Source organism: Pongo abelii, chromosome 5, assembly GCF_028885655.2.
Source record: "Pongo abelii isolate AG06213 chromosome 5, NHGRI_mPonAbe1-v2.0_pri, whole genome shotgun sequence".
NCBI lineage: Eukaryota > Metazoa > Chordata > Mammalia > Primates > Hominidae > Pongo > Pongo abelii.
The window spans coordinates 120,098,685-120,125,619 of NC_071990.2; the positions used below are offsets into that span (position 1 = coordinate 120,098,685).

At 38.9% G+C, this 26,935-nt stretch overlaps 1 protein-coding gene across 1 annotated transcript in view; it reads right to left on the minus strand.

Annotated features, from left to right (window-relative positions):
* MCM9 (minichromosome maintenance 9 homologous recombination repair factor) overlaps positions 1-26,935 on the minus strand; it is a 123,266-nt gene that overhangs the window by 23,296 nt on the left and 73,035 nt on the right. The window contains exon 8 of the mRNA XM_002817292.6: positions 21,247-21,421. Within this exon, the coding sequence (XP_002817338.4) occupies positions 21,247-21,421 (175 nt within the window). The remainder of the gene's footprint in view (positions 1-21,246; positions 21,422-26,935) is intronic.

Consider the following 26,935-nt stretch of genomic DNA (forward strand, 5'->3'; position numbering starts at 1 on the left):
CCATCCTTATGTCCTGAATGCTATCACCTAGGTTTTCTTCTAGGGTTTTTACGGTTTTAGGTCTTACGTTTAAGCCTTTAATCCATCTTAATTTTTGTATAAGGTGTAAGGAAGGGGTCCAGTATCAGTTTTCTGCATATGGCTAGCCAGTTTTCCCAACACCATTTATTACGTAAGGAATAATTTCCCCATTGCTTGTTTTTGTCAGGTTTGTCAAAGATCAGATGGTTGTAGATGTGTGGGATTATTTCTGAGGCCTCTGTTCTGTTCCATTGGTCTATATATCTGTTTCTGGTACCAGTACCATGCTGTTTTGGTTACTGCAGCCTTGTAGTCTAGTTTGAAGTCAGGTAGTGTGATGCCTCCAGCTTTGTTCTTTTTGCTTAGGATTGTCTTGTCCATATGGGCTCTTTTTTGGTTCCATATGAAATTTAAAGTAGTTTTTTCTAATTCTGTGAAGGAAGTCAATGATAGCTTGATGGGGATAGAATTGAATCTACAAATTACTTTGGGCAGTACGGACATTTTCACAATATTGATTCTTCCTATCCATGAGCATGGAATGTTCTTCCATTTGTTTCTGTCCTCTCTTATTTCCTTGAGCAGTGGTTTGTAGTTCTCCTTGAAGAGATGTTTCACATTCCTTGTAAGTTGTATTCCTAGGTATTTTATTTTCTTTGTAGCAATTGTGAATGGGAGTTCACTCATGATTTGGCTCTCTGCTTATCTATTATTGGTGTATAGGAATGCTTGTGAATTTTGCATATTGATTTTGTATCCTGAGACTTTGCTAAAGTTGCTTATCAGCTTAAGGAGTTATTGGGTGAGACAATGGGGTTTTCTAAATATACAATTATGTCATCTGCAGACAGAAACAATTTTGACTTCCTCTCTTCCTATTTGTACCCATTATTTCTTTCTCTAGCCTGATTGCCCTGGCCAGAACTTCCAATACTATGTTGACTAGTAGTGGTGAGAGAGGGCATCCTTGTCTTGTGCCAGTTTTCAAGGGGAATGCTTCCAGCTTTTGCCCATTCAGTATGATATTGGCTGTGGGTCTGTCATAAATAGCTCTTACTATTTTGAGATATGTTCTATCAATACCTAGTTTATTGCGAGTTTTTAGCATGAAGGGGTACTGAATTTTATTGAAGGCCTTTTCTGCATCTATTGGGATAATCACGTGTTTTTTGTCATTGGTCCTGTTTAAGTGATGGATTACGTTTATTGATTTGCATATGTTGAACCAGCCTTGCATCCCAGGGATGAAGCCAACTTGATTGTGGTGGACAGACTTTTTGATGTGCTTCTGGATTCAGTTTGCCAGTATTTTATTGAGGATTTTCTCATAGATGTTCATCAGAGATATTGGCCTGAAATTTTCTTTTCTTGTTGTGTCTCTGCCAGGTTTTGATAGCAGAATGATGCTGGCCTCATAAAATGAGTTAGGGGGGAGCCCCTCTTTTCTATTGTTTGTAATAGTTTCAGAAGGAATGGTACCAGCTCCTCTTTGTACCTCTGGTAGAATCTGGCTGTGAATCCGCCTGATACTGGGCTTTTTTGGGTTGGTAGGCTATTAATTACTGCCTCAATTTCAAAACTTGTTATTGATCTATTCAGGTATTCAACTTCTTCCTGGTTTAGTCTTCGGAGGGTGTATGAGTCTAGGCATTTATCCATTTCTTCTAGATTTTCTAGTTTATTTCTGTAGAAATATTTGTAGTATTCTCTGATAGTAGTATGTATTTCTGTGGGATCAGTGGTGATATCCCCTTTATCATTTTTTATTGCGTCTATTTGATTCTTTTCTCTTTTCTTCTTCATTAGTCTGGCTAGCGGTCTATTTTGTTCATCTTTTCAAAAATGAGCTCCTCGATTCGTTGATTTCTTTGAAGGGTTTTTCGTGTCTCTATCTCCTTCAGTTCTGCTCTGATCTTAGTTATTTCTTGTCTTCTGCTAGCTTTTGAATTTGTTTGCTCTTGCTTCTCTAGCTCTTTTAATTGTGACATAATTGCTTCTCTAGTTTTCTCTATTCTTTCAATTGTGATGCTGGGGTGCTGAATTTAGATCTTTCCCACTTTCTGATGTGGGCATTTAGTGCTATAAATTTCCCTCTGAACACTGCTTTAGCTGTGTCCCAGAGATTCTGGTATGCTGTGACTTTGTTCTCATTGGTTTCAAAGAACTTATTTATTTCTCCCTTAATTTCGTTATTTACCCAGTAGTCATAGAGGAGCAGGTTCCATGTAGTTGTGCAGTTTTTAGTGAGTTTCTTAATCCTGAGTTCTAATTTGATTGCTCTGTGGTCTGAGAGAGTTTGTTATGATTTTCACTCTTTTGCGTTTGCTGAAGAGTGTTTTACTTCCAATTAATTATGTAGTCAATTTTAGAATAAGTGCTATGTGGTGCTGAGAAGAATGTATATTCTGTTGATTTGGGGTGGAGAGTTCTGTAGATGTCTATTAGGTCTGCTTGGTCCAGAGCTGAGTTCAAGTCCTGAATATCCTTGTTAATTTTCTGTCCCGTTGATCTGTCTAATATTGACAGTGGGGTGTTCAAGTCTCCCACTATTATTGTGTGGGAGTCTAGGTGTCTCTGTAGGTCTCTAAGAACTTGCTTTATGAATCTGAGTGCTCCTGTATTGGGTGCATATATATTCAGGATAGTTAGCTCTTCCTGTTGCATTGATTCCTTTACCATTATGTAGTACCTTTCTTTGTCTTTTTTGATCTTCGTTGGTTTAAAGTCAGAGACTAGGATTGTAACCCCTGCTTTTTTTTGCTTTCCATTTGCTTGGTAAATATTCCTCCATTCCTTTATTTTGAGCCTATGTGTGTCTTTGCACATGAGATGGGTCTCCTGAATACAGCACACTGATGGGCCTTGACTCTTTATCCAATTTGCCAGTCTGTGTGTTTTAATTGGGACATTTAGCCTGTTTACATTTAAGGTTAATATTGTTATGTGTGAATTTGATCCTGTTATTATGATGCTAGCTGGTTATTTTGCCCATTAGTTGATGCAGTTTCTTCATAGCATCGACGGTCTTTACAATTTCATATGTTTTTGCAGTGGCTGGTACCGGTTTTTCCTTTCCATATTAAGTGCTTCCTTCAGCTCTTGTAAGGCAGTCCTGGTGGTGACAAAATCTCTCAGCATTTGCTTGTCTATAAAGGATTTTATTTCTCCTTAGCTTATGAAGCTTAGTTTGCCTATATGTGAAATTTTGGGTTGAAAATTCTTTTTTATTTTTTGAGACAGAGTCTTGCCCTGTCGCCCAGGTTGGGAGTGCAGTGGTAGCAATCTCGGCTCACTGCAAGCTTCGCCTCCCAGGTTCATGCCATTCTCCTGCTTCAGCCTCCTGAGTAGTTGGGACTACAGGCACCCGCCACCACGCCCAGCTTTTTTGTATTTTTATTAGAGACAGGGTTTCACCATGTTAACCAGGATGGTCTTGATCTCCTGACCTTGTGATTCTCCTGCCTCAGCCTCCTGAGTAGCTGGGACTACAGGCACCCGCCACCATGCCCGGCTTTTTTGTATTTTTATTAGAGACAGGGTTTTACCATGTTAGCCAGGATGGTCTTGATCACCTGACCTCGTGATCCACCTGCCTTGGCCTCCCAAAGTGCTGGGATTAGAGGCGTGAGCCACCGTGCCCAGCCGAAAATTCTTTTCTTTAAGAATGTTGAATATTGGCCCCCACTCTCTTCCGGCTTGCAGGGTTTCTGTAGAGAGATCCACTGTTAGTCTGATGGGTCTCCCTTTGTGGGTAACTCGACCTTTCTCTCTGGCTGCCCTTAACATTTTTCCCTTCATTTCAACCTTGGTGAATCTGACAATTATGTGTTTCAGGGTTGTTCTTCTCGAGGAGTATCTTTGTGGTATTCTCTGTATTTCCTGAATTTGAATGTTGGCCTGTCCTGCTAGGTAGTTTTCCTGGATAATATCCTGAAGTGTGTTTTCCAACTTCGTTCCATTCTCCCTGTCACTTTCAGGTGCACCAATCAATCATGGTGTGGTCTTTTCATATAGTCCCATATTTCTTGGAGACTTTGTTCATTCCTTTTCATTCTTTTTTTTCTAATCTCATCTTCACGCTTTATTTCATTAAGTTGATCTTCAATCTCTGATATCGTTTCTTCTGCTTAATCAATTCAGCCATTGATACTTGTGTATGCTTCATGAAGTTCTCATGCTGTTTTTCAGCTCCATCAGGTCATTTATGTTCTTCTCTAAACTGGTTATTCTAGTTAGCAATACCTCTAACCTTTTTTCAAGGTTCTTATCTTCTTTGCACTGGGTTAGAACATGCTCCTTTAGCTTGGAGGAGTTTGTTATTTCCCACATTCTGAACCCTACTTCTCTGTCAATTCGTCAAACTCATTCTCTGTCCAGTTTTGTTCCCTTGCTGGTGAGGAATTGTGGAGGAGAATTTAGAGAAGAGGCGTTCTGGTTTTTGGAATGTTCAGCCCTTTTGTGTTGGTTTTTCCTCATCTTCGTGGATTTATCTACCTATAGTCTTTGATGTTGGTGACCTTCGGATGGGGTTTCTGTGTGGACGTCCTTTTTGTTGATGTTGACGCTATTCCTTTCTGTTTCTTATTTCTCCTTCTAATAGGCCCCACTGCTGCAGGTCTGCTGGCGTTTGCTGGAGGTCCACTCCAGACCCTGTTTGCCTGGGTATCACCAGCGGAGACTGCAGAACAGCAAACACTGCTGCCTGTTCCTTCCTCTGGAAGCTTTGTCCCAGAGGGGCACCCGCCAGATGCCAACCAGAGCTGTCCTGTATGAGGTGTCTGTCGACCCCTGCTTGGAGGTGTCTCCCAGTCAGGAGGCACGGGGGTCAGGGACCCACTTGAGGAGGTCTTCTGTCCTAGCAGAGCTCGAGTGCTGTGCTGGGAGATATGCTGCACTCTTCAGAGCCGGCAGGCAGGAAAGTTTAAGCCTGCTGAAGCTGTGCCCACAGCTGCCCCTTCCCCCAGGTGCTCTGTCCCAGAAAGATGGGAATTTTATCTATAAGCCCCTGACTGGGGCTGCTGCCTTTCTTTCCGAGATGCCCTGTCCAGAGAGCGACTTAATACTACTTAAGTGTAGATGGTGGATTTTTATGTTATGCTTTTTTTTTCTCCACACACACAAAAGAATAGAAGCTGTTCTGGAGTGAATGTTTGTGTCCCCTCCACTTCATATGTTGAAGCCCTAACACCCAGTGTTATGGTATTGGGAGGTGGGGCCTTTGGGAGGTGATTAGGTTTAATGAAGTTATGAGGGTGAGACTCTCTGAGTATCCCTCACATATATGAGCAAAAAATAACCTTTCATTCTGTTAAGTCACTGTTTGCTATAGCAGTTAGCCTACTGTGGCTCATATGTAGCATAATCTCTCCAGCAAGCTCCAGTTCCTTTGGCTATGGCAAAACCTATCCCAACAATGTTTGAGTGGTCTTCTCATCAAAGGAATCAGGCCAGAGAACAGCCCACGCAGCAATATTGACATACTACTTTGTAGACTGTCTGACATTGCTATATTAACAGGCCTTGATTTTAAAAAATTGTTTAGCATTTTTTTAAAAAACCCAATAAAACTGCAAAATAAAACTATACTAATGGTATTCTTGCAATCCATTATATATATTTGGTAACCTTAAAATGCTAGGTACATATATTCTCTCCTCCACCCTTTTTCTTTTCTTTTTTTTTTTTTTTTTTTTTTTTTTTGAGACAAGGTCTTGCTCTGTCACCCAGGCTGGAGTACAGTGGTGCAATCACAGCCCACTGCAGTCTCCACCTCCTGGGCTCAAGCAAACCTCCCATCTCAGCCTCCTGTGTAGCTGAGACTACAGGCATGAGCTACCAAGCCTGGATAATTGTACTTTCTGTAGAGTCAGTGTTTCGCCATGTTGCCCAGGCTGGTCTCGAACTCCTAGGCTTAAGCAATCCTCCCCCCATCCCTGCCCCTGCCTTGGCCTTCCGAAACGCTGGGATTACAAGAGTGAGCCACTGGGCTTGGCTCCTCCCCAACTTTTTAACAAGTTGATAAAGTTGACAAACTACTTTTCACATCTACACTGGCTCAATGAACAGTAATGCGATTTACAAGCAAGGGGAATAGGAAAGAGGAAAGGGTAAAAGTATTGACCATATAAATAATCTACAAAGAACAGTAAACTCTCAAAGTACACGGTTTGAACTTATATTTTTCACATCCTGGTGGCACACTTGGATGCCTCCAAGGATCACTTCATCTGTTTCACAGCCCGTGCAGCCCCCTAGAGGTCAGGGCCCACCCAGCAGCGCTGGCTGGACAGAAGGACTTTCCCTCTTCTCCCTGCCTCTCTCTCCTCTGGCCCCCCTTAACCGGAGACTAAACTGTGAAGACTACCACCAGAGATACAGCTTCATAAGATCCTCGAAAGCTGAGGCAAACAGGCTTGGGTACTGAGCAAGCACCCTGTACAATAGCAGTGGTTCCTAAGCCAGGCAGATCAACAAGACCCAAAGTAGGTTTTGACAATGCAAATTCCCAGGTCCCACTTTACAGATTCTAATTAAGTAGGTTTGCACCAGAAAACTGATGACTAGTCAAGTTAGATCTGTGCCCTGGCCCTTCTAGGGCTGTTAGAATCACAGTATACAATAAACGTTTACTTGCCTGTCTTGTTACACGGTTGTGAACGTCTTGAGAACAAAGGCCTCATCTTTTCGTCTTTAAGGTGCCAGCAGCTAGCAGAAAGCATGACATTGTTTAGTGCTCAAAAAGATACGTCTACTGAGCAAAACAAGTGCTATCTTGCCTTTTTTTTTTTTTTTGACATGGAGTCTCGCTCTGTCGCCTAGGCTGGAGTGCAGTGGCATGATCTCAGCTCACTGCAGCCTCTGCCTCCCGGGTTCAAGCGATTCTCCTGCCTCAGCCTCCAGAGTAGCTGGGACTACAGGCACATGCCACCATGCCCAGGTACTTTTTGTATTTTTAGTAGAGATGGGGTTTCACCATATTGGCTAGGCTGGTCTCAAACTCCTGACCTTGTGATCCGCCTGCCTCTGCCTCACAAAGTGCTAGGATTACAGGCATGAGTCACTGTGCCCAGCCTATCTTGCCATTTTTAATTTTCAGATTGTACTTCCTACCTAGGGATGTGAGTATAATTCAGTAGACATTACATATATCATGGAAATGTTAAATTTTCTCCTAAAATGTGTCTTCAACAAATATTGAGGATGTCCTTGATTATTTAAAAATCTAGTGATACCCTGCTTTTGATGAGATGCTATCCTGCTTAAGTTTGAAAAGAACCTTGAAAATAACGAAACATTATCTTTCCCAGATCATGATTTATTTAGCATCCCACAGCCTTAAAGCTCATCATCATATCAACTTACTCAAATGACTACACACTGTCATGTGGCACTGTGCTGCCATTCACTAGGCACAGGCACTGATTTGCACAGTTTAAAAAAAGCAAATTTTAATACTGACACCCTTTCTCCCCCCAGAGGCAGAGTTTCGCTCTGTCGCCCAGGCTGGAGTGCAGTGGTCCAATCATAGCTCACTGCAGCCTCAACCTCCTAGGCTCAAGTGATCCTCTGGCCTCAGACTCCTGAGTATCTGGGACCACAGGCGTGCATCACCATGCTTTGCTATTTTTAAAATTTTTTGTAGAAAAGGGGTCTCATTATGTTGCCCAGGTTGGTCTTGAACTACGAGCCTCAAGTGATCCTCTGCCTCAGCCTCCCAAAGTGCTGGGATTACAAGTGTGAGCCACCACTCCCGAGCCCTGTTTTTTAAAAAAAACTCATGTTGCATCATTTGCTTCCTGGTTTTGTCTTACTTCTATTTCATTAAGCAGCCAGGACAAAATTTAACTAATTAAATTCCCAAACTTTAAAAATGTTTCCAGATTTAAGTAACATAAAGAACAACAAAATTATTGGTCTTCACAAGCATGTATTGATTCAAGAAGACCTACATTTTGGTTACTGACATAAGTTACATTTAGTAGGCTCTAGGCATCCTAAGTGTTTTACCATTTTTTCTATTTTGACTATAACAAGCTTTTGCAGTGCAGAAATCATATTGGCCTCTCCCAATTGCTTAAGCATCTGAATGGTAGGGATTATGATATGCCCTTGTAGGTAAGGTATGTGTCACCCACAGGAAAACACTGCATAAAGTTTGACCTCAACTCAAAAGAGCAATTTGTGAAATCACAGTTAAATGAGACACTTAAGTGTGCTTATTTTCAAAAAAAAAGAACTAACTCTCTGCAGTGCATGTAAGTGACACATTAAAAAAAAAATCTCTGGCTGGGTGCAGTGGCTCACACCTGTAATCCCAGCACTTTGGGAGGCTGAGACAGGCAGATCACCTGAGGTCGGGAGTTCAAGACCAGCCTGACCAACATGGCGAAACCCTGTCTCTACTAAAAATACAAAATTAGCCGGGTGTGGTGACGCATGCCTGTAATCCCAGCTACTCAGAAGGCTGAGACAGGAGACTCGCTTGAACCCGGGAGGCAGGGGTTGCGGTGAGCCGAGATTGCGCCACTGCACTCAACAAGAGTGAAACTCTGTCTCAAAAAAACAAAACATATATATATATATCTATATCTGAGAAATTTCCTGTAGCCTTGGAGGCCAGTCAGATATTCTGATCCGGTGGTTTGCATTAAAGGGAGATGTTAATTCAAATCAAAACTGCTTCACAAATCAGCCAAACTTTAGTCACTTGAGACACGAGAAAGAGAAAAAGAGAAAGAAAGCAAAAGCAGACATATTCAAGAGTTTCTGAAAATGATGTGGCAAAGTACCAAATGTCTCAAAGGAAAACCTGAAGTGGTTAGAGAGGCAGGGCCCCAGAATATCTAGATGATGATGACTCAGTGAAGGATTCCTATTGTAGGTGGAGAAGTAGATAAGGTTTTTCTTAATAGATTCAGAGTATTTTATTTTGGTAGAATTCATAATTAAAGTGTTCCCTTTGCACACTTAACCCTCTTATCTGCTATTAATTAACTTCACAGCATGCTATAAGTCTCTAGAGACATTTTCTCAAGAGTTTTGCATTTGGCAGTTAACTGTACACTTTGCATCAGGAAGATTAACTGGCCTCTAATTAGGGGTAATGAACTTAAGATTCTGAAAACTGGTAGCCAAAAAAGTTGGATGAACTACTGTGGAGGCTCATCCAACTTATTCTTAAATTGTAGAGTGAGACAGAGTGAGTGTTATGAAAAATGAACACATGAGTTAATGTGGAACTTTCAGAGTGTTTTCACTGGTTCCCACCACCAAACAGATGATAGATATACAATTGTAACTAGGGGTATACATAACCCCAAAAAAACCAACATGTACTGTTCTTGTACCTTTCTGTAAGTAATATTATGTCAAAAGCAAAGTTAAAAAATAAAAAAAAAATTTAAAAGGACAACTTAAATGGAAGAAAACAGATCATGTAATTGGTGACAGCTATGATCTTGGCAGAAACTGTAAAAACTATTACAGAGCCTGAACTAGAGTCTTCATCTCAATAGGTACAGAAGACTAAGTACTGTCTTTAAAACCTCGCCATCCTTTTTGCCTGTCTCTTTGAAACCCACTGAGCTCTAGACTTTTCTCATGAAGAGTTACCTCCTATACAGACTGATTGTCCAGACTGTTCTGTCTAAACAATTGTTTCCCAGCGCTGACAAACAGACTCTTGTTTTATCACCTGTTCTTTAGTATATTTCTTAAGTGATTCTTTGTCTTCATTACAGTTCTGGACAGGCCAAACACTGGAATGTAACCCAAGCACATAACCCCACAATTCCTTCTGTGTAAACTGCCATACAGGAACAGCTGCCCACAGCAGAGATTGACACCTGACCCAAGAGCAGCCAATCAATAAACTAGCCAGGAGTCTAGAGCTGGTCTTGCATAAATCTTTAAATATGGATGACTGTATTTAACTGGGTGTCTCTAAAGGGCATTTGAAACGGAGACAGGAAGGAGAACTCATCTACTAAGAAGAGCTGAATAAGCCTAAAAGACCCACAAACACACACAAAAAAATCAGCAACAGAAAGTATCTGAGTCATAATAACGAAGAGAACAGGTTTGAAGATGAATAAACTTCTGATGCTGTGGTGGCAATGAGATAACACAGCTGCTAATATATACACATCTACTTTAAACAAACTCCCGTTCCCCCAAATTATGTTACAGTAGAACAGTAGTTATGGAGAGTTCAGTAATATGCTCAGCTAGTAAGTTGTGAAGCTGGAACCGCCATATAGCCCAGACTAGCTCTGGACTCTCTGCCCTCAGTTATTACAGTAATTCTGTCTATGCCCAGTATATTCTTGCAGTCACTAAAAAAGCGGGGAGCTCTTTTTAAAAAAATTTTTTGTTGGTTGTTTTTTACTTTATTTTTTCAATTCCACTGGAGAACGGGGAGAGCTTTTGATGTTTCCTGAACTTTTTCCATGTCTAGCACAGGATGTTCAATATTTCATAATAAAATATAAAACCATATTTTATGTACATAGTCTACAATAAACCATCCTACAGCTGAATTTGTAGGCCAGCTCATGATTTTCAGCCTCTCATAGGTGGCAAAGGTTAACCTTAAAGGTTATCTATTTACTCACTGGATAACTGAATTTTTTATAGAAATTTTTTCTAGTCTAAACCTGAAGGCCTCTATAACCCTAGAGGCAATCTACCTGATCTTTAGGCAGTGCTAACCATTAATAAGTCTTCCTTGTACTAATTTTAAATATGCTTCCCTGAACCTTCCAGCCATTGATTCTAAAGGATATGAACAAATCTAATTCCATTTCTATATTTGAGCTCTTCAAAATAATTGTAGACAACCACTTCTCCAACTACTTTTCCTATATGTGGTTCAGAAATAACATGAGTAATATATTAAAAATATATGAAATATATAGTAAAAGTCAACATTAAGAGTTAAACAATATAAGAAAGAATAACTCTAAAAAATGAAATGTTGATTTCTAGGTTCCCATATGATAATGGCAGCTACTTATAGCCATACTTCAACATATCCTCCAAATACCTTACGGATAAACAAAGCAAGCAAATAAACCCATAAAACAAAACTCATCAAACTAAAAACTAACAAAGAAAGTGGGAGAATACTACAAACTTCAGTTTATATATAAATAGAGAAATAAACACCAGAAACCAGCAAAGCTAACCCTAGAGCCCTTACTGGAGTGGAAAGATCAGTGGAGACTAAGTGAAAGGAGGAGAAAGTAATGGGGGCCTCATGCTGGAGAACACAGATAAAATGCCAGGAGGAGGAGAGAATCCCATGTAGAGTGGGGAAATACTGAGAACAGGTTTCAGACCTTGTCAATCAAAGTCATTGACTACTGGAGAATAGAAAGAGGGGCCTGAAAGTTCCGGGGACCAGAGTTGGCAGTCATGGGAAGGATCCTGGAGTAGATAGAGGAGACCGGCAAGGGGCAAGAGTCGTCTGGAGTCTTGGTGATCAGGGGAAGAAGGAGGCAAGCAGTGGATATTAAACATCCTATAGAAACAAATAAGAATAAAAAAACAGACAAATCAACCATCCCCTTACGGAAAACACTATTAAGTAAAATGCACTTAACTGAGATTCCTCCGAACTAAAAATCAGTATACCATCCAACCTCACCATCACCTTAATAGAATACCTACTAATAATGATTCAGAAAAAGATAAGACATTTTAAAATGAATGGAAATAATATGCAACTCCATAAAACTACTACAAGAATAAAAATACTTCCGTTGATAAAACCCTCATCTCCCTACCCCGCCACAAAAAAACCCACAAAGCAAAGGAAATCTGTAACACAGTGCCCTGACTTGAATATCCTTAAGCAAACATTTGCAAATAGAAAAAACCATCCCAAATCAGAAATTCAAAAATTCACAATATAAAAGCACCAAAAAGCAGAAGATGTATATCCAGAGATGATAAAACTGAAGAAAGAAATGGATGTAGAGGGAGGAAGATGAAATAATCTCAGAAATGAATATCTAATTAAGGCAGAAACAGAGAATCGAACACTGCATGTTCTCACTTATAAGTGGGAGCTAAACGATGGGTAGACATATTCATAAAGATGGAAACAACAAACACTGAGGACTCCAAAACTGGGGAGCAAAGGACATGGACAAGGGTTGAAAAACTACCTCCTGGGGACTATGTTCACTATTTGGGCAACGGGTTCAATAGAAGCCCAAACCCCACCATTATGTAATATACCCATGTAACAAACATGCTCATGTGCCCCATGAATCTTCAAAAAAAAAAAAAAAAGAAATTAACATTTGAATCTAAGGTATCTAAGAAAGGACCGACAAGACTGAAAATATAATAAAGGGTGCTAAGGAGAGGAATAAAAATAGCCAAGAGAATAAAACAAAATACAGATGAGCTAAGAAGTTTAAGAAAAAAAAAAAAGGTTGCTGCAGAGCCTAGGAAAAATTCTAACAAATAAATAGTTATAGCTTCTGAAAAATAAAAACAAAACGAAGAACTGAACTAAAGTGTCAAACAATCATTCAATAAAAATTTCCAGGGATAAAAGAATACATGTCAAAGGCTCACTGATATCTAGAAAAACTGACCAGGAATAATCAACTGAGACATAGTCTAGTAAAAATATTATATTTTAAAGATAAAGGAAAAAACCCTCTGGGACTTCAGGCAAAAAAACTAAATCACCTTTAAAGCAAGTGATATCAGAATGGCATCAGATTTGTCAATAGCAACATAGAAAGCAAGACTTTAGGAAAGAAAGTGTAAGCCAAGGTCTTTATATCCAGCCAAGCTATCTTTCATTTTTCAAGTGTCAATGCTATGAAAAATGATTTGAAACATGCAAAAATTCAAGACAATAATCAGGAGCCCCTCCCTCCTAAGGTATCTGCTAGAGGATGGGCTTCATTCAACCAAGAGATGATGATGATGCCCTGGCCCTCCCAAAAAGACTAATGGTGAAGCACTTCATTTTAGACAGACCAAAGCAAAAGAAAGCATACAAGTGGAAGAATAGTAAGTAAATGCTATTTGTTCTGACAAAGTACAAATAATACAACTATTTATTTAAGTGAAGAGAAGAAGGGAGAAAGGGGAAAGTAAAATAGGCTCACTGATTACTACATGGCTAATAGACTGGAGTCATGTGATATTATTTAAAGTTCCCAAGTGAGGAGATATGGGGCTGTAGGCATTATAAAAGGTATTTTAAAACGTAAGCCCTAGAATAGGGGTTGTCAAACTACAGTCCAAATGCAGCCCACAATCTGTTACAATAAATAAAAATTTATTGGAACACAGCCACTCCCATCTGTTTACATATTATGGCTTCTCTTGTTTACATCACAGACATATTGATACAGTTATACTGTCTACATCAGCAAAGATGAGTAGTTCCAACAGTTTGGCCCACAAAGTCTAAAATACTTGCTATCCTAATCTCCACAGAAAAAGTTTGCCAACCCCTAACCTATAATAAAAATGCAGCCAGGCGCAGTGGCTCACTCCTGTAATCCTAGCACTTTGGGAGGCTGAGGCTGGCAGATTGCCTGAGCTCAGAAGTTTGAGACCAGCCTGTGCAACATGGTGAAACCCCATCTCTACTAAAACACAAAAAATTAGCCAGGCATGGTGGCATGTGCCTGTAGTCCCAGCTTCAGGAGTCTGAGACAGGAGAATTGCTTGAACCTGGGAGGAGCAGGTTGCAGTGAGCCGAGATTGTGCCACTGCACTCCAGCCTGGGAGACGGAGCAAGACTTTGTTTCCAAAAAAAAAGCAAACCTTCCTAACTGCACAGAAAAATAAACACAGTAAGTTTTTAAAAAATAAAACCGTTGACACCAAGCATATTGATTATACCAATAAATGTAAGTATGCTTACCTAACACATTAAAAGAAAAAGATTTTTCGATTGTTCATAAAGCTAAGCCCAATTCTATGCTGCATACAAAAGAACAAATTGAAATCAAAAGGCTAAACATAAAGAAATGAGCAAAGATATATTAGACAAATCTAAATATTATGAAATCCAGAGTTGTGATCCTGATATAGGCAAGGTAAAATTCAGGCCACAAAGCATTTAAGACAAAGAAGTACAAATGTTAAAGGCCACAACAACTACCTTCATAAAGCAGAAACTGCAAAGAGAAACAAACAAAAACCCAATAATAAGAGACTTTAACACACCACTCTTGGTCTAAAATGCATCAAACAAACAAAAGGTTAAGTAAGGATACAGAAGACCTAAATAACATCATTTATAAGGTACAGTTTGTGTGTGTGTGTGTATGTGTGTGTGTGTATAATATATACACATTATATTCTCATTATAGAGAATATAATTCCTGAAGCATAAAAGGGCCAGTATTAAATTGACCTTATATTAGGCTGCAAAGATAAAAACCTCATGAAGTTCCTTAAAGAAACAACACAAACAACATTCTCTGACCACAATGGAATAAAACTAGAAATTATTCACATCAAAAAGTGGTCCTTCTACTTAGAGACTAAAAACTCGCTAAGCAACTCTTGGGAGAAAGGGGATACAAACCAAAACTGCAGAATTTCTAAAACATGATGATAATAAGAATACTACATATAATCATCTATGGGATACCACTGAAGCAGTGCCAAGGAGTATATGCAGTTTGCTATCTTTTGGATAAGAAAGAGGGGAGATGCATAAACAGGCACACATACCTATCCTCATGGGTTTTGCTTATTTTTCCAAAAAAAGAAACACAGGAAGGAAATCAGAAACTAATGAATATCTATCAGGGATAGAAGAAAACAGAATGGAAGGGGTAGGGATACGAATGTGATTTCTTTTGCATGTCTTTTTATATAGGTTTGACTTTGTTAAAACAAGCTATATTTTACAAATTCGGCAAATACAATTAAATAAAAAAGGTAAAAACAGCAAATGCTATAAGTGAACGAAAACAGAAGTTTCAAAGACAACTTCTTAACTGTATATCAAATAAATAATATAACTACACAAAGAAAAGCATTCAAACTACTTTTGAACATGCACTTTAACAACATATAACCTCAGTGGTATATCTAAGCACAATAAAGGACTGCAAAGAGAGCTTGAATATTAATTTTTTGTGATTATTGGTAATAGTGTTGATGTAATATTTCTGAAACTATTTTGGAGATGTAAATGCATTCAGAAATACAGAGAATCCTATAAACGCCTTTATATACATATGAAATAAAATAATTTTGAAGAGTCATAAGTATCTTCTGACCCAGGCCTAAGTTGACATACATGAACTCTATTTGAGAATATCCCTGTAAGAAGGGTGTTATTATTTTTGTATCAGAGATGACAGTTATCACCTACAACATTAAAAAAGTAGTAACAGTGGCTAGAAGTTATTCTAGGTCTCTCCGACCCTAAAGCTCTTTAACTGAATTATTTTTAACAAAAATATCAACAATTTAATTTTGCTTTGCTTTAAATGAAGGGATATTCACTGTTGTTATTGTTGATATTTGTTGTCCTGAGTGGCAACGGTGGCAGTTTAAAGTAGTGTTTGATCTATTGGAAGCATCTGCTCCTCCTGGGGGTTCTTGTTTCAGGCCACATTCTCTGTATGGAAAACATAGAACCTAATAATCCAAGACAGAAGAGACTCAAATCCAGGTTGTATGACTGCTCTGTTTTTAAATAAAATTTTAATTTTTTTTTAAAGAGATGTCACTTTGTTGCCCAGCCTGGAATGCAGTGGCGTGATCATAGCTCATTGCAGCCTTGACCTCCTGGGTTCAAGGGCCTCTTCAGCCTCTTGAGTAGCTGAGACTACAGGAGCACACTACTGTACTTGGCTGGTTTTTTTGTTTTTTGTATAGAGATGGGGGTCTTGCCATCTTGCTCAGGCTGGTCTTGAACTCCTAGGCTCAAGGGATCCCCCTCTCTCAGCCTCTCAAAGTGCTGGGATTACAGGCATGAGCCACTGTACCCAGCCTAAATTCTTGAACCATGTGAGAAATGTGAAGTCTGGTTGAAATTTTCAGGCCAGCATGTATTAGAAACATACATTTCAAATCAAAAGCAGCTACTAGTAGATGCCAGTGAGCACATGGTGGTCCTGTCATCCCTGGGAATAGGCTAGAAATTAACTGTTCAGTAAGATCAGAGGAGACTATAAGAACCCAAGCTCTGTTATTATAAGGTAATTAGAAAATGTCTTCACTAAACTGATCAAGAAAAAAGAAACCTTTTCAAGATGGAGAAATAAAAGGTACAAACCACTGAATAGAGTTATCATAATTATATGGTTTTGTAATGTTTAGGAACTAAATATCTTTTAAAATGCATGATAATAAAATTGTACAAATGTCTTTATGAACCCAGAAATTAGTTATGCGTGGTGAGGAACAAAATAGAATGCTAGTTTTACGATGATAACTAGAGATGAACAAAGATCCTGTAATTCCTTTAATGCATTAAATAATTATAGTAATCTTTAAATGAAATCTATGTGCTAAAATGCTCAGAAAAGTAAAAATTCTTACGTAAATGTAAAGAAATTGCAAGGCTAAAATACTGGTTGTGATCCACGTCATAGTTCAAGGAGGTATTAAATTCTAGATAGTGGCTAAGACAAAACAGAAACAAGGAAAGAACCTTATCTTGAAACTATAATAATACAAATTTTTGCACAGTAATACCACAATAACAATGCCTACCACAGTGTGGTGGTCTAAAAAAGAAGCTCTTGAGAAAACCACATTAAGTCAAAATACTCAAAGTACTTCTCAGGCAAAACTCCTTTCAATATAAAGTCATAGATTGCTTAACATGAGGCTATGTTCTGAGAAATGCATCATGAGGCGATCTGTTCTGCTGTAAGCATCATAGAGTGTACTTAGACAAACCTGGAGACGACAGCCTACTATACACCTAGGCTATATGGTATAGCCTATTGCTCCGAGGCTACAAGCCTACACAGCATGTTACTGTACTGAATACTGTAGGCAACTGTAACACAAAGGCATGTATTTGTGCATCTAAACATATCTAAACACAGTAAAAATAAGGTATTCTAATCTTATGAGACCACCATCATGTATGTGGTCCATCACTGACAAAAATGCTATGTGGTGCGTATATTACATGTTTGACAGATGGTTTAAAGGAGAAATAATGAAAACTTGACTATAAATATGAGTAGCAAAATAATTAAAGTTCAAATCTCTCACCTTCTAGCTTTACAGCTTTATGTCTTCTCCTTTCCAACAGACAAAAAAAAAAAATCCAATCTAAAGATTTATCCTTCAAATTATTTCCTTTGGAAGATGTCACTCCAATTAAAAAAGCATTTTACTGATCATAAATGGTATCACCTCCCCAGGCACTATTATTACTTTATATAACCTTCCAAATGTAGGTGTACTGTCCTGACCCCAAGCTTCAGCTGTGAACTTGCCACTCAAACACTGTTACCAAACAGGGAAGAGATGAGTACGGGAAGAGTGTTTGGAAACTTCAACAGCAAGTGGGCAGAGTGAATTCATGTCTGTTGAATCTACAAATAAAATATATGGGTTTTTATATTTTTAAAATTAAGGGTTATGTGGCATAATTTACATATAGTAAAAGTCATCTTTTAAAAAAATGCCCTTCTATAGTCATTCTCTTCCTCTAACCCCTAGCAGAAATTTCTGATTTTTCTCCTTACAGTTTAGCCTTTTGTAGCATTTCATATAAATGGAATAACAAACTATATAGCCTTTTGTACCTGTCATCTTTCACTTCACATAAGGCTTAAGATTCATCCATGCTGTTGATTCACGAGTGTATCAGTAGTTTGTTCCTTTATATTGCTAGTAGTATTCCATGGTATGGGTCTATCAAGATTTACCTATCCATTTATCAGTCGATAAACTTCTGGGTTGTTTATATAATTTTGGGTGAATATGAACAAAGCTGCTATAAACCATTTGGGTTAAGGTCTTTTCGGGTGGGAAAAATGACTATTCAAGTGTTCTAGCACAATTAAAAAAAACTATCCTTTCTCTGTTGAATTATTTGACATCGTTCTTGAAAATCAATTGATATTATCTGTGGGTCTATTTCTGGACCTTTATTCTCTTCCATTGAAGAGTCTATCCAATGTCACAATGTTTTGATAATTACAGCTTTATAGCAAATCTTAAAACAAACTAAGTCCTCCAAATTTGTTCTGTTTCAAAGTCACTTTGGCTATTCTGTGCTTTTCTATATAAACTTTACAACCAGCCTGCCAATTTCTACAAAAAAGCTTGTTGGGATTTTTTTTTTTGTTAATTTCAATAGGTTTTTGGGGAACAGGTGGTGTTTGAGATTTTGATTAGAATTGCACTGGGCTGGGCATGGTGGCTCATGCCTGTAATCAGTGATCTGAAAGGCCGAGGCAAGTGGATCATTTGAGCCCAAGAATTTGAGACCAGCCTTGGCAACATAGCAAGACCCCACCTCTACAGCAAATAAAATTTAAAAAATAGCCAGGCATAGTGGTGCGTCCCTGTAAGTCCCAGCTACTCAGGGGTGGGTGAATGGCTTGAGCCCAAGAGTTCAAGGCTGCAGTGAGCTATGATTGGGCCTCTGCACTCTAGCTTGGGCAACAAAGTGAGACTCTGTCTCAAAAAAAAAAACTTTTTTTAAATGCAGTGATTCTACAGATCGCTTTGGGGAGAACTTGCATCTTAACAATATTTAGTCTGATAGATGAAACTAGGTATCTATCTCTCCATTTATTTAAGTCCTTTTTAATTTTCTTAATGTTTTGCAGTTTTTAATGTATAAATCTAGAATAGATTTTGCTAAATTTATCCTGAAATATTTCCCATTTGGAGATGCTATTATAAATGTACGTTTTATTTCAATTTCCAATTGTTCACTGCTAGCAAACAGAAATTAATTTTTATACATTGACCTTTTAAGATTCACTTATTAGTCTAGTAGCTTTTCTTAAATTCTTTTTGTTTTTCTATGTAGACAATCATGCCACATAGAATACAAGCAGTTTTGACTTCTTCCTTTCTAGTCTGAATGTCTTTTATTTCGTTTTCTTACTAAACTGACCATACTTCTAATACAATATTGACCAGAAATGAGAAGAGCTGACATCCTTAATTTGCTCCTAATCTTAAGTGGAAAACACTGTCTTTCACCGTGAAGTATGAGATGCAGGTGTTTTTTGTTGTTGTTGTTGTTTTTAGATAGAGGTCACTCTGTCGCCCAGGCTGGAGCACAGTGGAGTACGATCTTGGCTCACTGCAACCTCCTCCTCCCAGGTTCAAGCGATTCTCCTGCTTCAGCCTCCCGAGTTGCTGGGATTACAGGTGTGTGCCACTATGCCCAACTAATTTTTGTATTTTTAGTAGAGAGGGGGTTTCACCATGTTGGCCAGGCTAGTCTCCAATTCCCGACCTCAGGTGATCCACCTGCCTCGGCCTCCCAGAGTGCTGGGATTACAGGCGTGAGCCATTGTGCCCAGCCTCATGTAGGTTTTCATAGATAGCATTTAAACAGGGAGAGAAACATCTAGTTTGCTGAGAACTTTTATTATGAATGAATATTTAATTTCATCAAATACGTTTTCTGCATCTATTGGGATGTTTTTTGTTTTTTAGTCTAATACATTGATTGATTTTCAAATGTTACACCAACCTTTCATTTCTGGGATGAGACCCACTTGGCTACAATGTATAACCCTTTTTATATAGTATTAGATTTAATTTACTGAAATATTTGTATGTCATTGCTTTTTCATTTCACATTTTTAATAATTCTTTTTTCTTGTATTTTATAACAATATTTCTCAGTGATGGAGTAAAAAAAAAAAGTCTAAACCAGTCCTTTACCACAGAGTGGAAAAAGCATTTTTCCAGTGCACAAAGTAGCTGTGGTTATGACAAACTGCCTGGCCTTTTGGTGCAATAACTGAACTGAATCAGCTACAGAATGCTGATTTTGGAACTTACAACATACTTACAGATAGCACAAAAAGCTCATTAAATGGAGATATAATGAGACAAGAAAGCAGCCTCTGAAGACACTTAATAAACTATACTTCTGATTTCCTCAATGAAAGAGTTTAGAAGCAATAATTAAAGTATATTTTCTTATAACACTTCCATTGTGGACTTATCGCTTTGCTGTCATTTTTATCTATCTTTTCTAATAAAACTGTGAACACCTGAAGGACAATGTTCTATTCATCGTTGTACTTCTTAGCATCTAGCACAATGCCTGAAACATAGCAGGTTTTTAATGATTATATATATTTAGTGAACGAACCAATGAATAGGTCTGATAGTTTCTTTCTTGTATCTTTTCCGGTGGGCTATATCCTACTCTCCCCCCTCCCTCTACCTCACTCCTCCATTAATTTTTTGCTGGAGTATACAAATAGATCTCATAGAATCTCTATATACCAGTGTCTGCCTGGCTCCCAAGTACTCATAACTATTTGAAGACATTGCTGGCAGCCCTACCTGTCTGATCAGTTGGCTTCACGTCCATAATAGCAGCATTAAGACGGAAACAGTTCTAGCCCTGTTACTGCTTGAATAACCTGGCAGCCTGTTTGGTGGCCAGCCTTTGTAGTCAGGTAAGTTTCCTATAACCACTTCAGTGCCTGTGTGAGATTTCTGTCTGCACCTGGCTTATTTTTTTCCTCCACTTTATGTGTAGCCAGGGACTCACACAGCTCAATCCTGAGCCTCTTTGAGTCACAAAAGGCATTTCATCTTATGCTTACATTATTTACTATTTAGTATTCCATATGCTGTAATCAACCTTCCATTAGGATTTATAAGGAGAATGCAGGAAACTATGATTTTTTTTTCTTTTTGAGCTTTTCAAAATTCCTAACACAGTAATATGCCCAGAGTACACATACAATGTTTACTGAATGAAAAAGAGAATGAGTTGAATCCTGCATTGAAAGCTCTTCAAAAATCCCTTCCATTAGTTTAGTCAACCACATTTATACTTTACTTTTCTTTTTCTCTTTCCCAATAGCTCATTTTTATTTCCTCACACACTTCTATGGTCTAATAAGGAAAAACTCTAATGTGTGTCTTGAAGGGTGGTAACTGATCATCCCAAAGAGGACCAAACACACCTTACAGCTCAACAAGGTTCACATTTTCCCCTAAGCATATATTAAATAATCTCATTATTCCCATAGATTTTAAAGAAACTCTTACCCAGCCTTAGCAACACTTATGGTTTGTTGCTCCATTGCTTCATGGATACTGGTCCTATCATGCTCTTTGAGGCTATTGAACTCATCAATACAGCAAAGGCCCGCATCTGCAAGAACTAATGCCCCAGCCTCCAAATTCCATTCTCCTGAGTCTTTTACAGCAGTTACCGTCAGACCTGAGGAAACAAGCAAGCCATGTCAACTTTTATTTTCAAAAGCATTATCTTGACTGGGCGCAGTAGCTCACACCTGTAATTCCAGCAATTTAGGAGGCTGAGGTGAGAAGATTTCTTGAACACAGGAGTTCGAGGCCTGCCTGGACAACATGGCAAAACCTTGTCTCTGCAAATAATTTAAAAATTTGCTGGGCATGGTGGTGTGTGCATCTGTAGTTCCAGCTACTCAGAAGGCTGAGGCGGGAGGATCACTTGAGCCCAGGTGGTCAAGGCTGTAGTGAGCCATATTAGAGCCACTACACTCCAGCCTGGGTGACAGAGCAAGATCTTGTCTTAAAAAAACAAAAAAGGCATATCTTAACCTATGAAAGGAAAGAGATGCCTACATTTTAAAGAGAAGGGCATAAAGACTTTTATTTGCAGTTAACCAAGAATGGATGGCATCAGGACAATTGCTTCACATATCTAGTCACTGGAAGGCCTCATAAGCTCCTATGTTCTAAAAATCGAAGGTGTGCTCTCCAGTATTTTGTAGCAACCAGAAGTTCTCAAATTTTCTGTCTCTCCTTGTAGGTCCTCTGGTTGAGTGGTCTAAACTTTTGGAAGGGGCAAACAGATCTCCAGAGACCTTATGACAGAGGTTGTGTACTATACGCTGTTTACAGAAAAGGGTCCAGTGATAGAGAACAGTAATTATTACATTCCAATGATGAAAATGAAAAGTTTGTTTCCAGTTACAAGGGAAGGGATTCTCTTCACATGTCTTGCTGATTTTTATTTGTCCTGTATACCAGTCAATAAAGCAGAATGGTCAAAAGAAAAGGCTTTGGAGTCAACGAGACTTGATTTGAATCCTAGGGCTGTCATTCTAGCTGCTGAATTATAGGCAAGTTTCCTAATATACACAAGCCTGACTTTACTAATCTGCAAAAGAGGATAACAATAGAAAATATCTTAGCGATTCTTGGATATTTAAATAAAATATAACTAAAGCTCATTAAAAGGTATATGAAACATGAGTACGTTAACTATTGTTAATAAAAATGGATAAACTTCTGTCCAGACTGACCAAAAAAAAAAAAAAAAAAGAGGAGACACAAGTTACAAATATCAGGAATGAAAGAGGGGGCATAACTATAGATCCTACAATGAACTAATAATAAGGAAACACTATGAATAACTCTATGCCGTATATTTGATAACTTAGACAAAATAGTCAAATTTTTTTGAAATATGCAAAGTTTATCTAAAAAGGAACAGATAACTTCCATAATCCTTTATTTGTTTTGAAAATTAAATATTTAAAAACCTTCCAACACAGAAATCTGCAGGCTGAGATGGCTTCATAGTGAATTCTACCAAATATTTGAGAAAGAAATAATGTCAATGCAACACAAATTTTTCAATAACATAGAAAACACTTCCCAACTCATTTAATGAACCCAGAATTATCATACTAATTGTCATAATTGAATTGTCATACTAAACTAGGCAAAGATATATTATAAGAAACCTACAGACTAGTACCTCTAATATGGATGCCAAAATCCTCATAAATGCAAGTGAATCAAATCCAACAATACATAAAAGGATAATAGATTATAGCCAAGTGAGGATTATCCCAGGAACGCAAGGTGAAGTTAACATTCGAAAATTAATCAGTGTAATTCACCATATCAATAAGCTAAGGAAGAAAGAGCATACAATTGTTTCAATAGATACAGAAAATACATTTCACAAAACTCAACAATCATTTGTGATAAAACTCTCAAAAAATTAGGAACGGAAGAGAACTTCTTCAACTTGATAAAGGGTATTTACAATAATCCTATATTTAACATACCTAGTGATAAAAGACTGAATGTTTCCTCATCTCCTACAAAGACCAGAAAAAAGCAAGAAGATTTTCTCTTATCACTGTTAATCAAAATCATGCCAGAGGTTCTAGCCACTGAAATAAGGCAAGGAAAAGAAATTAACATACAGACTGAAAAATAAATAAAACTGTTTAAATTTGCAGACAATATGATTACACAGAAAATCCCAAATAATCTACTAAAAACCAACTAGAACTAGTAAATGAGTGTGGCAAGGCTGGAGGACACAAGTCAACATATGGAATATCTGGGTATAAGTCTTACAAAATATATGCAAGAATCTTTATGCAAAACTACAAAACACTGATAGAGGAAATCATGACAATCAAATTGAGAGATGGAATAAACTCTATATTCAAGATGTCAATTCTTAAAAATTGGAAAACTCTATTTTCAAGATGTCAATTCTCCCCAAACTGTTCTGTAGTTAAATGCAATTACAAGCAAAATTCTAGCATGACTTTTTAAAAAATAAATTGACAAGGTGATTCTATGATTTATATAGAGAAGCAAAGGAAACAGAAGAGCCAAACCAAAAAATAAGCTTGGAGGTCTCACATGACATACTACAAAGCTACAGTAATCAAATCAGTGTGGTACTGGAAAAAGGTTAGGCAGATAGAACACTGGAACAGAACAGAATCCAAAAGTTGTCCCACACATAGAAGGTCAAGTGATTTTTTATAGAAAATAAAAAGGCAATTCAATGAAGAAAAGATAATCTGTTCAACAAATGGTGCTGGAGTAACTGAGTATCTTTATGCAAGGAGAAAAAATGAATCTTGACCATACCTCACATGTAATATAAAAATTAATCCAAAATTAATTCAATACCTAAATATAAAGTGTAAAACTATAAAGAAAGAAAGAAAACACAGGAGAAAATAGCTGTGAATTCTTTTGGTTTCCAGTCTAGCACACAAGGAGTTTAGAAGTCACTACTTCAACCTAACAAGTAAAAAGCTAAACAAAAAAATCAGTAACTTCTTAGACCCATTAGAGAAATGAGATCAGAGGACAAATTACTGCCCCAAAATTGAAGACGGTCAGGCAGATACAGAGAATCACAACTTAGCTGAGCAGAAATTCATGAGCATAAACTTTTATGTAAGAAAAACAGGCAAGAAGGACCCCATCATAGGGAAACCCCTACATTTTCTGCGAGTTTTACCACTGAGAGCTCTACCAGCAACTCACAGTGAAGATGAGAGTAAAATCCACTCTTGCTTCTGGCAGAGAGAGGGAAAAGGAACCATTTGGAAATACGCCAGAACTTCCTGTTCTTAACAAGGCCTTTCCTTAAAGGAACTATTTTACCAGAGCCTTATCTACCTGGAAGAAGGGCAAAATACCCACCTCCAACCCCTTCCAGTCATCTGGTACCACCCAAGGGGGTGAATATGCAAAAAACTGAGAAGCACTTGTGAAGTTCACAGCCCAGGGACACAAGCTCACTAAAAGGCTGAGACCTAATCACAGGACTATAGAATCCTTTCCCTTTCCCAACACCTTATCACTGCAATATTAAAGGCATATTAACCACAATTTTCCTTGTTCCTAGTACATCATGTCTACCTTTCAACAAAAAAATTGCAAGGCATACTAAAAGGCAGAAAACACAATTTGAAGAGATAGAACAAGCATCAAAATCGGATCTAGATATGGCGGGGACATTGAAATAATCAAACTATGAATTTAAAACAACTATGATTAATATGCTTAGAGATCTAATGGAAAGAGTAGACGATATGAAATAACAGACGGATAATGTAAGTAAACAAATAGAAATTCTGAGATACAATAAAAAAGAAACACTAGAGATCAAAAACTCTCTAACAAAGATAAAGAACGCCTTTAAATGGGTTTATTAGCAGGCTGGACACATCTTAAGAAAGAATCTCTGAGCTTGAAAATATGTCAATTAAAACTTCCAAAACAAGAAAGAAGAGAATATCCAAGAACTGTGGGACAACTACAAAAGGTGTAACATACATGTGATGGGAATAAAAGAATAACAATAAAGAGAGAAAGGGACAGAGGCAATAGGTAAAGCAATATTGTGAAACATTTCATTGAAATACTGTCAGATAATAAATTAGAAATCCAGGGTGCTCAGAGAACACCAGCAAAATAAATGCCCAAGAAAACCCTATACTCAAGCACATTCCATTCAAACTTCAGAAAATCAAAGATTAAAAAAAAAAATCATAAAAGAAGCCAGAGGAAGAAAAACAGCACAGCGGTCCCCAGCCTTTCTGGCACCAGAGGCTGGTTTCGTGGAGAGAATTTTTCCACAGACCAGAGTGGGGATGGTTTAGGGACGATTCAAGTGCATTATATTTGTTGTGCACTTTATTTCTATTATCACATCGTGTCACAGGATCCTTAGGATGTCGCTCTGCCAGCTGGAAACCTCTGTGGTTGGAGGTGCCTCTGCATGAGTTTTACTCACATCTGCTGGGCTTGTTCCACCCATTCAGCCCAGCAGGCTGCACTCGGCTCACACTACTACCGGGCCAGATCTCATGTCTGTCAATGGCAAGCCAGGCATGGGATGGCCACAGGTGTGTCAATGAATGAGTGTGGTGTCCAGCCACTGTGCACAGCCAGGCGTGGCAGCCGCGGTGGAGCAGGCAGCTCCAGGTACCGGTTCCATGTGAGGCTGCAGCTGGACCAGATGTAGTACGTAAGCGGCTTCTACTGCAGGCACCAGCATCTGAACAAAGGGAACACGATGGTGCCCAAAAGCTCGGAGACACCAGGAACTGCAGAGCCCCAAAGAGGGTGTTAAAGCATGTCACAGCCCTGGCCCAGGGAGCCCCAATGTTTAGGCAGGTAGAAGGGCTGCAGCTCTTCACTCCTTCTCGTCACCCACAATGTGGCGAGTGAGGGACGTGTTTCAGCCCTGTTTGTGTTACAGCTCTTTCAGTCCCATCATTCAACAGGTCCTGCATTCTTGTCTCATGTCCAGGAAGCATGAGGTACATGGACAACTGGAGGGTGAGCAAGGTGGAGAGAAGCTTCATGAGTGACAGAACAGCTCTCAGGAGACCAGAAGTGGGTAGCTGCTTTCTGCAGGCAGGTTGTACTGACAAGTGTCCAGCACTCAGCAAAGAGGAGACTTGTAGTGGGTAGCTGCTTTCTGCAGGCAGGTTGACCTGATGAGTGTGTGTGTCTGGCTGAGTCTGGGGTTTTTGTGGGCTCAGAAGGGGGGAAGTGCATGCTGACTGGTCCACGGGCGGACCTGGAAAAAGCACCATAAGTTCTCACTTCAGGTTGTGGACTCCATCCAGAACCGGCAGCCTGGCCTTCAGGCTTCAGGCTGTCCCCGGCTTGAAGGTGGGGCTTCACCAGGGACCCACCCCTTCCTGCCTAGGAATGAATCTGCCTGCTTCCTGCCACCATCAACATACCGTCCATGTTGCCCAGGCTGTTCACAGGCTGAGGGAGGCCTGTAGGCCCATGCTGAGCTACCTTCAGCCCCCCGACATCCTCCCTCCCTGAGCTTGTCAGCACCCACAGTTTCAGAAGGAGCCAAGGCAGTGGGGTGGCATCCCTGGCCAGGTCACAAGAATGTTCAGGCTTGGCTTCAACTTTGCTCCAAAACTGGAGTGACAGCCAGGAGTGGGGAGAGGCC